This window comes from Schistocerca americana, unplaced genomic scaffold (assembly GCF_021461395.2).
Source record: "Schistocerca americana isolate TAMUIC-IGC-003095 unplaced genomic scaffold, iqSchAmer2.1 HiC_scaffold_612, whole genome shotgun sequence".
Classification (NCBI taxonomy): Eukaryota; Metazoa; Arthropoda; class Insecta; order Orthoptera; family Acrididae; genus Schistocerca; species Schistocerca americana.
This window is the reverse complement of record NW_025726360.1, coordinates 1-12,161: the sequence shown is the minus strand read 5'-3', so window position 1 is coordinate 12,161 and position 12,161 is coordinate 1. Positions and strand designations below refer to the sequence as shown.

At 42.3% G+C, this 12,161-nt stretch overlaps 1 protein-coding gene across 1 annotated transcript; it reads right to left on the bottom strand.

Moving 5' to 3' along the window:
- Positions 1–1,907: 1,907 nt before the first annotated feature.
- Positions 1,908–11,594, bottom strand: LOC124587673 (serine/threonine-protein phosphatase 6 regulatory ankyrin repeat subunit C-like; the record flags this gene model as incomplete). Its single annotated transcript, XM_047131439.1, is given in 2 exon segments — positions 1,908–2,484; positions 11,039–11,594. Coding segments are annotated over 2 exon segments (1,037 nt in total), but the record flags the coding sequence as incomplete, so codon positions are not given.
- Positions 11,595–12,161: the final 567 nt, after the last annotated feature.

Here is a 12,161-nt window from a genome sequence, read left to right as displayed (position 1 = left end):
AACATCATTTCCACCATTTTTATTCCTCATGAAAACCACACATTGCATGTTGTACCACCATACAGGAAGACATTCAGAGGTGGTGGTCCAGAATGCTCTACACACTGGTACCTCTAATACACAGTAGCACTTCCTCTTATATTGATGCATGCCTGTATTCATCATGTCATACCATCCACAAGTTCATCGAGGCACTGTTGGTCCAGATTGTCCGACTTCTCAACAGCGATTCAGCCCACATCCCTCAGAGTCGTTGGTGGGTCACGTCGTCCATAAACAGCACTTTTCAATCTATCCCAGGCACGTTCAATAGGTTTCATGTCTGGAGAACATGCTGGCCACTCCAGTGAAGCGATGTCGTTATCCTGAAGGAAGTCATTCACAAATGGTTCAAATGGCTCTAAGCACCATGGGACTTAACATCTGAGGTCATAATTCCCCTGGAACTACTTAAACCTAACTAACCTAAGGACATCACGCACATCCATGCCCGAGGCAGAATCTCAACCTGTGACCGTAGTTGTCGCGCGGCTCCAGACCGTAGCGCCTAGAACCGCTCGGCCACTCCGGCCAGCAGTAACAATGCAGACGCGATCGAACCTCAGTATTGACCGTCAAGGCGTGGTTGAACTACAGACCACACGAGCCATGTACCTCCTTCCTGGTGGAATAGCGAACTGATCAGCTGTCAGACCCCCTCTGTCTAATAGGTGCTGCTCATGCGTGATTGTTTTGCATCTTTGAGTAGGTTTAGTGACATCTCTGAACCGTCAAAGGGACTGTGTCTGTGATACAATATCCACAATCAACGTCTATCTTCAGGAGTTCTGGAAACTGGGGTGATGCAAAACATTTTTTGATGTGTGTATTATACTGTCATGATATCAGAACTTGTAAAGTAAGCTGTAGCTGCCGTCTGGTAGTCGTCTGAAAGTCCCCCTTGACAAACGAGACTGCCAACCATATTGTTTCCTCATTTCTGCAAACTGGCAAGTTCTATCTATCTGCATAGCTATTCCATAAAATGTAACAAGTACAATTTTCTTCCTTCTTTTGGATTGGGGTGGCATATGTATCTATTGTGAAGTGCTCCTTTTCGTGACCTATTTGTCTACAGAAGTAAGTCACATTCTGGTATCGGCTGTAGAATTCCTGCAATCTGTAGTTACAAAGACTGCCAACTGGGGCAGTGAGGGTGCTGTCAGCAATGGCACCTGTCTGTCCAGAGTTGCTACAAGCGCTCATCTGACGATACCTGGATAGGGGAATGCACAGAACTTTGAAAGAAGGGAAATGTGTAAAGTAGTGAGATTTGCCAAGGCATCCCATACGTGGGGGTATTCAACACTGTCTGTCAGATCGTAGCATGTCTCATGTTAGCAGCATTACAACCAGATGAAGATCATGAGATCTGAGATTGTGCTTTGCTTCTCTGTAGTTAAATAAGAACTGCTTTTACAATTACAGATGACCAGCACATAAGGTAATGCGATTTATGCTACCAGTATGACACACTAATAAAATATATGAACTATTCCATTATTGCGGCAGATGCAGAAATAGATACCGTCTTATATCAGAGAAACATATTCTTATCTTTTAATCTGGAAAGTTGGCTGTGTCCTTTTCTTTTATAAGAATTTAACTGATTTTTATTCTATTGACGATGATGCTTCAGCTGCATTATGACATAGGACCATGAACAATTATCATTATAACAGTTGTATGATTGTGCTGTATAGAATTGCTTGTCTAATCATTTGTGTGTCAAGTCTGTGTGGCAGGCACCTTGCATGAATGGCTGCTTAACCCCAATTGCCTCGCACACCCCAGAATACGAAGTTTAAGATAAAGAGACCACTGTATTTGAGTCCTACTTAAAGGTGAGTACGAATGATGGACTGTAGTATTCACTTTTGCATTCTTTATTTAGAACAATATCACAGACAGATGCAGAGAGTCATTTCAGCATTATTGCAGAGATGTTTGTTGAACTGAATGCTTCACGATAGCATCTCCACGAGCTGCTGCTTGCCGTTCTGCCTGGCGATGAGCCAGGGTTCGTGCCCGTGTGCGTCCCTGGCCTCAGTGTCAGCCCCTGCATCGAGCAGCACGGCCGCCACCTTTGTGTGGCCGCATCTTGCTGCACAGTGCAGCGGCGTCCACCCATACTTATCCCTGGCATCGGGGTCAGCAGAGGACTCCAGCAATCGCCGTGTCACAGCCACGTGACCGCGGTATGCAGCCCAGTGCAGTGGCGTGTTCTGCCTGCTGTCCCCGACATCCACCTCTGCTCCACCTTCCATCAGACACGTTACTGCTTCCAGGTGTCCCCTCTCAGCTGCCCAGTGCAGAGCAGTCCACATGTCCTCGTCCCTCACCCCCACTTTCGCCCCTCTCGCGAGAAGCATCCTGAGCTGCTCCACCGCCCCCTCCTTAGCTGCCTGGATCAGTCCTCGGCTACTCTCCTTTCCAGGAAGGCTCCTGCACAAAACATAAAAATTCTCCTGAAAACACACACTTAATAAAGAAAACATACAACCAAAAATGTATACATATGTCCAACAACGACCCTACTATATTCCCCTTCAATGATACGAAACTCGTATATTAAGGTATAGTGGTTCTGTCTTCAACCACCATCCATTAAAAGTTTCTTTATGTAACCTGTCGAATTCCGACACGCTGATTCCTGTAACTCACTTTCTTTCAACTCAGGGTACTGTTTCTTAGCAGTCATTATATCCACTAAAATAGATGCTTCAGGCAGCTAATACTAGTTCTCTGTGAAACAGTCAAAGATTATACACAAAACAATTTACATTTGCATGTTAAAGACTTTCCTGACATTAAAGCAAAATCCTTCAAACCTCTTATTGGTAAATTTGGTGACCTTACCAGCAAATCTTGCCAGCTTCTGTTTCACATAAAAGAAATTCATTGAAACATTTTATATGTAACAATGGCATGTAGTCTACTACTTCTCCATTGTGTGTGTGTGTGTGTGTGTGTGTGTGTGTGTGTGTGTGTGTGTACAACTGAAGCCTGTAACAGTGTACAGTCTTCTACATGAACATATTTGAAAAAAAAAAAAAAAAACAGGGAAACACAGACACACAGACAAAGTGTCACTTGTATCTGACAAGTTCTACAGTCATCCTAGAAAAGAATACATATTGCATAATGTGTGTGGCATGTGCTGGTAACTAAAATGTGGCAACTTCTGGACAAACAAAGCAAATAAATGATATGTACTTTTCATATTCTGCCAAGACATTTATTACAACTTATCAACATAATATTCATCTTCCATATGTCCAGATCCATTCTGTTAAAATATCAGATGCGCACTAAAATGGTAATACGACTGTTCCAAATTAAAATAAATCCATGAAATGGAATGAAAAATTAATGAACTCTTACATACATCATGTACTCTAGATGAATAAGTTTTTTGAAAATTTATGTAACATTCCATAACCTGTCCTATTGAATAATGAGGTAGACAATACGAATCATGAACAAGTTTACAATATTTAACAGCTTGCAAATCGTGTTGACCCCCATAGTGCTTTACTAGGTCCACCAATGGTTGTGGTTGTGGTGGTGGTGGTGGCGGTGCTTGTGCTCCACTGCCTACCTCTGTGGTGTCCACTGGTTTACAGAGACCAACAGTGACATTTACTACATAGTAGCAATGTTGCTACTTCATTTTAGAACACATAGTGCACAGAGATACCAAAATCAAGTTAAAGCATCGTGGGACTGTGTATGAATAGACCCTGTTGTTTCGAATCCGAGGCTATGGTAAAGAGCAACTAAGTCGCTTCATCTATGTCTACATGTACACCATAAAATGACATGTCATGAGTAAGGGCAAAACAACTCATTTTTGCCTGATCAACTGACGTAATAAAACCATTTAAAATATTTACAAATACATTGCAATAGCATTACTAATACCACAAAAGAGCTTGGATCCCAATTCCTATCAAATTTTTGCAGTTTGTTAAAATGTTTGTCCGAAAGACTACATGCCCATCATGGGATAAATAAGCCATGGAAAGGGCCATCAATATAGTAAACAAGAATTAAATTGGCTGATTGAGAGCAGCCAGACAATTTGGTGTATCACAGGTGACTTTCAGAAGTCATGCCACAAACGAAAGGTCAGAGGTTTCAGTCTACATTTGACGAAGGGTTTATGCAGGATATAGTGTCCCAAAGAAACTAGCTTACTAAGCCGCAGAACAAAATAGTATCTCTCAAAAATTTAATAAGGAGAGGAAAATTGCTGGCGGGAATGACTGAAAGGATTTATGACACACAATCCTTATTTATCTTTAAGGGAGCTGGAAGCTGCTACTTTGGCTCATGCAATGGTATTTAATAGAGTTCAGGTTAACAGATTTTACATGGTATATGAATGTCCTCAATAAAGAAGGAATTTCACCAGTATGAATTTATCTGTACTTTCATGTGTGGACATGAGTCAAAAAATTTTTGCAATGACTGGAGAAACAAGTGGGGGCACTTACAATTGTTGAAAGGAGGTTGAACATTACAACATTAGTGTGCATGAATTCTGATGCTAACTTTATACCTCCAGCTTTACTCTACCCCAGAAAAAACCGAAAGAGCAATTAACTGAGGCAGTACCTATAAGAACTCTAGAAATAGGGCCAGAAAGTGGATGAATGGCTGGAGAAATTTTTCTAGTTTCATTCAGGTAAGCAAAGAGAATAAAGTGTTTACCACTGATGACGATTGCTGGAATCTCAAACATGTTCAAGTGCTGAAATGTGCCAATGAAAATGGAGCGTCTCTATTTTGCCTACTATCCCACTGTAATTGCCAACTTCAGCCAATACACGTTTGCATTTTTGGGCCCATGAAGACCCATTATAAAGAAAGTTTCAAACCTCCTAGAAACACACCCAACGTCACCCAGTGCCAAATGCGTTAGCTCTTTGCCACTGCATAAGGTATAGAAGCACGTGTGGTTAATACTAAGAGTGGATTTCCTAAGGTTGCTTGACTCACTCCAGGTCACACTGTTGCTGCCCTCTCGTTCGCCTGCATCACTTAGCTAGCTGAAATATCCACATGCAAAGAGGGAGGCTAAGTCAAGGGAAAGTGAAAGTACCACTGAAGCAGGGCTGGGCTTCAGTTCCTAGTCAGCAGAATCCACCCTCTTTTGTGCAAGGCTACCTATGCAGAGCCTGTGGGTGCCTGGGCACCATTCTACCTCGCCGCCGTCATTGAGTACCTAGCAGCTGAGTGCTTGAACTGGATGAAATCGTAGCCTGCAACAATAAGACATACGTAACCCTGCACCACTTGGACCTGCAATCTGCAACAATAAGATGCGCAACAAGCTGCCCTCTCACATCACCACAGAGGCTTTTGTCCAGACCAACATCCAAGCCATCCTGTTGCCAAAGGAGAGTGAGAAGAAGGCATAAACGGCGGCCGCCTCTCTGGCTCATGGGACACACAGTGCTTCATGCTACCTGTATGCAATGGGCTCAGCCGGCAGCTTGGGCGAAAACAATCTTTGCCTGTACATGGTGACCAAAATTCACATCCACCTAGGCGCAAAAACGAATATCCCAATTTTCCTACATGTTCACATGTTTTACAGAATATTTCACCATCTGAAGAGGAATACTTCCACAAACAGCTTTCACACTTGTAAAAGATAGCTCTAGATGACTCAAGGCACCATTTGATGAAGTATTTACAGTTTGTGCTGCAGTACAATGCTCATTAAAGAAACGTAAAATAACTCTGGTTTCTTCTGGCTTTCTGAGCAGCTGTACCAACAACAAGCTTCTAGAAGAGAAAGTGCACCAGTGAAAATTAACTGAGGATTGACAGATATTTCGACAAGCTTGCAAAAGAATATAGTTAAGCAGGGTGGAAGCCTATAACTCAGATCTCAGTGCAGATGAAGATGACTGTGTTTGTATGTACTGCACTATCTTCTCCCATTCAAGACCAGGGGAATCGTGCATTAAATATACTAGATGTAAGGTATGGGCTTACAGTATGCTGATATCCCAACTACAGTTATGAATTTTGTGAGAAATCTCTTCAGACCTTAGAAACATATGCATGGATATGTATTAAACCCTCAAGAGGTTTTGGCTTAGGGTGTTTACTTTTTCTGAAAATTGTGCACTATCATTTTGTCCCTATTGTAATTATAAAATGACACATGGGCATAGTTTTTTGTCTTAATTTTTTCTTAATATTGTAGTTTCATGTTTAATGATTTCTAATCATTTTTGTGTATGTCCTGGATTTTGAAGTGTTTACATAATAAAAAATAATTAAATTTATTGAATAAAAACAAAACATTAAAATAGTATGTCATTTCTGGAACTCTTCCCTACAGCATTACAGGTCGCTAAGAAACCAATGAAAAAGGAAGTTCTGTAAAGACAAAGCAAAATGGTTGCTGGAAAAGTGTGAGCATTCAAGATCAAGAGTTAGAAAGGAATTCCGTTGTTAAAAGCAGAGAAGAGCAAGGATGGAAACATAGTGAAGACCTCTATGAATGAAAGGAACTATCAGATGACATGGCAAGAAAAAATGGTCATCAAATAACAAAACATAGGGGACTCAGTATTAGAACTTAAGAAAAGCTTTGGAATACTTGCACACAAACAAGACAATCTGGTTGGATAATATTACTTTGGAATTTCTATAACGTTTGGTGAAAGTGACACCCATATGACTGTTCAAGTTGGTTGCACAACCTATGACAAGGGACATACAAGCACACCTTCAGAAAAAAAATGTCATGCAGATACTATAGAAGCAGGCAAAGGCCAATAAGTGAAGACTTCCACACAATCAGCTTGACAACTAATGCATCCAAATTTATGACGAGAACATCATACAGTAGAATGGTAAGGAAAATTTAAGAGCTATTATAGTCTGATAAGTTTGGATTTAGGAAAGATAAAGGCCTCAGAGAGGCACTTGCACTTGGTAATGGAAGCAATATTTACCAAAAATAAAGGAATGTTCATTGGATTAGTCTATCTTTAGGAAGCTTTGGCATTGTAAAATGGTGCAACTCGTAGAAAATCTTGAAAAATAGTTTAATAAATAGGGGAAATGCAGGTAATATATAGTTATATACAATAATCGACAGGGAAAAATAGGAATGGAAGAAAGAGGAACTAATTCAAAATATGCTAGAAATGGTTCACTCTAATCGTTTAAAACGAAAATCGAGGTATCTCTGCTGCAACTGAAGAGATTCAGGAATAGAATTAAAATTCAGAATGAAAGGATTTCATGATAGGATTGGCTGATGGTATTGTTATCATTAGCAAAAGAGAGAAAGAATTACCAGAGCGGTTGAATGGAATGAACAGTTTAATGAATACAGCATTAGGATTTACAATCAAAAGAAAGATGAATGTATTGGGTAGTAGTATAAACAACATTGATAACAAAGTTATGAAAATTAAGGACCACACTAGCAACAAACATAGACATGAGGGACAATGAAAGTTGCTCCAGCAGGGTAATACGACATTCCCTAGAAAACAAGACTAGAAATACCAAACACAGGCCTTAATCTGTAGAAGAAGTATCTGAGAATGTACATCTGGAGCTGAGTAGTGAATGAAAATGAATCGTGGGCTGTGAGAAAAGCAAGAAAAGAGAATACCACATTCAGAATGGGAGGCTATAGAAGGATGTGAACTGATAAGAAAGGAACTGTGGAAGTTCTCCAAAAAACAGGTGAGGGTACTCATATGTGGGAAACTGTGACAAGAAGAAGGGACAGGGTAATAGTATGTGAAGACATCAGGGAATAACAGCCATGGTACTACAGGGAGCAGTATTGCTACTCTCATGTGAAGAAACTCAGTTCCTCCCCCCACCCCCACATCTCACATAAACGTAGGTGGTGCTATCAGCACTAAATTTCTTGGAACAGCCAGAAAAGTAATCTATAATGGGTAGAGTTTCTGCTCTATATGTGTGTCAATGCTGGGACATGCTGTTATGCAAAACTGCAGCGGTGCGACCAAGGTGCTCTATATCTTGAGGAGCTGAGGCAGAAGAGGCCTTTTCCACTTTCTTCTGATTTTACTCTTTAGGATCATGTTTATTGTTACCAGTAGATATTTAATTCAGAATTCTAGGAAACTTTCTCCTCTCTCGTTCTTTCCAATAATCTTATATTGTCTATTAACTATGTCTTTTTACCTTCCCCTATTACAGCAAACCAATGATTATTAGATTTCTCTCTTTTTACATACAGAGATACCTATTCACTATTGTTGTATACTCTCTTCCTGTCACTTGATTTTCTGGGAGTGACAATGGCTTCCAAAACTGAATTATTGTTGCTATTGTTTTGCTAATTATGACACAAATAAATCACTGAACTCTTCAAAATTACTCCTGGGTTGCTATTCAGCGTTGACCTTTCCCTCAACTTCCTCATCCTGTTGATATTATCACATTCCTCTAACAGGCCATCCTTCTTTCCATTTCAATTCACTGGTCACGTTAAATCTAGATCCAGGCATCATATTTTCTTTTTCATATTTCCCAGCCTTCCTATAACTCCCCCCTTTCCCCCTCACCACTCCAATTGAGGATCTTTGGGACTACCTCGAGTGTGCTGTTCATGCCATGGATTCTAAACTGAGAAGACTAGTGCAGCTGGCCTGTCTGTACCTTCCAGAAACTCATTGACTCTCTTCCCACATACGTTGTGCTGCCAAAGGAGCTTATTCAGGCCTTTGACAGGTTGTCACATTAATGCGATTAGATAGTATATTCATGGGTGATGTGTTTCGAAAACAGCTTCTTTAAAGAAAATGTAGAGCAATTTTAATATATTTCGTGTTTCAAACATGAATTTTCATGTCATGCTAACCAAAAAAGAGAGAATCAGGCTGAATAATTAACAATAGGGGCTTGAAGTTAATTATCAATGATCTAGGAAGTGCAGCCAATTTAACCAAAAGAGAAAATTTCTAGTAAGTAAATATCACAAAGTATTGCATAAATATTTAAGTGTAGCCAAAAATTTTATTAGCTATCAGAAATTCAGGGGAATATATAAGTAAGTGGTGTGGAACAAATGGAAGTTAAATATCAGTGACTCTTCAATGTTCTGGTTATCGGAGAAGGTACAGAAGCAGCAATGGGTAGGGTGGAGAAGGCCGTCAGCAGCACCCTAACTGAAGGAAATCCTGTGGTATTTACTGGACAGTTTTGTGAAGATACAGAAAACTTGAAAGACAGGCAAACAAATATGACGCCTTTTCATCAAGGATGCAAGCAAAGCATGTTGACCACTACACCCCTTCTGTGGGAGCCAGTGTTACATGTGCTGTGCATGATGGCTGAACAAAGAGAAACAATATGGGGAGACTCCACACTGTATGGGAGCAGCCAGAGCTGCCGTTAGGCCTGGGTTCTTATCCTTTGAGCTGGTCACAGGTTGCATGCATAATGATCAACCTCACGTGGGTGCACAGACGCTCACTTCACCTTTTCTGCGAATCTTCTATACAAGCCATTAATGAGGAACTGTTTCATCTGCTGAGCCTTAAATGTAGTTAAAAAGTTTTCCTATACCGTCTAAAGACAATAAAAGATTGCGCTGAGAAAATTATTTTCAGATTGTAAACACCGAGTTGGGAATAGCAATTGCTCTGACCATCTACTTTACACGAACTGATTTCCTCAGGTCTATATTAGCTGCATCATCAATCGAAAACTGTTAATATATTGTTGCTCAACATGATCTTTGCTGCAGTACGATACTTTGTACCAGGTGTTGGTTATGAGTGACACACTTAGTCCTCATCTTTTCTTGTGTTTACGCAGCGTGACACTATTGCTAGGTATTTTACTGCAAGTAGCAGTTGAAGAAGACACACTAAACCGCTTTAAACTCTACTTTACGCAAACAGGATTTTAGTGACCTGCACAGTGCACAGAATGAGGCCTGAGGCACAGCTCGTCTTGGCCCCAAACTAGACACATCACTGCTTCGGCTTATGTGCTGAGCAACGCATCTTTGTGCCCACAGCAGAATGACTGATGCTGTATACAAAGGGTTTGTACCTTTGTTGAGATACCTGATGCAGAAAGCTATAGGGCAACGTTTTGTACACATGCAATTTAACAGTGACAACAAATAAGGAGGGACTGTGTAAAGGTCAAAATGTTTGAAGCTATGAAAACTTGGGCTGTTTCATGACATCTGCAGCATGAGTGGCTGGCATTGTCAAAGCTTCACCCTCCATTGCCGGTGATGAATTGGAGCCGAGCTCACAGCCACAGACCATATGTACCTGTTGCCCCAATGTCTGAGGGCTTTTCCGCGGTCATTTCCGGTGCAGTTGTACTCTTGCTACCTGCGACGGTCGTTCGCTGCATTACAGGAATCCAGGATCCGTTTACCTTAAGGCTTTCCGCTTTCTTGTTGGAGCCATTCACGTGTTTTTCTATTTCTACAGCTTCTCTGAATAAGCGGCTGATTTCTCAAGCTGGCCCAACCTGCACTGTCTCTTATGTTCTTTCATCCTGGTAATGATTGATCATCCAGTCATCCCGTCTGCGGCAGCGAGGTGGGCTCCAGTTCACCACTGGCAGTGAAGGGCGAAGCTTTGACAATGTCAGCCACTCGTGCTGGCGAAACGTCAGTAAAATCATCAGACGAACATCGGCCAAATGACCCGAGATAGAAGCCAGTAGGCAGTTTGTCAACAAGTGGCGACGAAAGCCTTAACAATTCTCTTTGAATCTGCCGGGCAACAAAAGTATTCTGAGGTACCAGCAAATGGCTGTTGCAGGCATCAATGAAGCTGTATTTTACAGGACAGAGACATCTATACAAACTCAGTGGCAAACATTATAGCCTTGAACACACACACACACACACACACACACACACACACACACACACAGACACACACACACAGATATCTGGACAGAGTTTCACACTTAACAATGGTAAATGCAGGTGATCATCTTGTCTCACACTTACCTGGTTTCTGTTAGTGGCCCACCGAGCAACTGACTCACTTTGACCACCTCATCAGGGTGGTTGAGGACCGCATCGGCCCAACCCGCTGTGGCAAACACCAGCGAGTTGGCTTTTATGAAGGCGACAGCGACCTCAGCGAGGCTGGGACAGGAGTACCTCACTGCCAGCACCGCCGTGCGCGCCGCGTTCTCTGCTGACAGCTGACTGGCCAGCTGCTCCTCACACTGGACCTTCAGCCCCCACACGCCGTACCTGTCTGCAGCTGCCAGGAGTTGTGGGGCCATGCGGGGCATCTCGGGAGCATGGAGGGAGTTCATGTAGGCCAGCAGCTGGTGCAGCACCGGGCCCTCGACGTCGGGGACGGTGACGACACTGCTGTTGGCCTCCGGCGTGTCCTGGCAGAGCATGGCGGCGAACACGGGGCTCCTGTCTGCCAGGACGGCCCTGTCCGCCACCAGCCGCGTGTCCCCGGCCACCAGAGTCACCGTGGTCCCTTCCCCAGCATCCGTAGCAGCAGCCTCTTGCACCTCCCTGGCGGCTGCCATTGTGAATGTTTCTGAAACAAGGCATCACTGAACAGCCATTTGCCCTTACACAGCACCGTAAATTCATGTATTAGGCATAGGTGATCTGTGCTCAGCAGCAGCGGGTAAATATCGCCAATTACATGTCAATCACAGCTGCATGACATCCTTCCCTAGCCACAGGTGATAGCCACGTGTCTTCAACAATACAATATCAAACACCTGTATTTCCCACAAGAAGTCGACAGAAAGGGGTGAAGACACTATTTCTGTAATTTCTAGTCGCAGTACAGTGTTACAAAACAATGAAGGTTTTAAATATGGAGATCAGGAGCAATACAAACAAGGCCTGGCGAATCTATAGCTCATAATCACTCCCGGTATTTAGGAAACTGCTAGTAATTACCTTTCCCGTTCCACTCCCAAGTAGAGCGACAGTGAAACAAGTACTAAAATGTAGACTTTCACGGGCGGAAATATCATGTACATTATAATTATCCGGGCTGTTATGCCATGGTCGGTTGATGAATTCTGTGTCAATTCCCAACGTTTCGTCTCCGACTGCGGGAGACATCTTCAAGGGGGTCAGTAGCTTGATG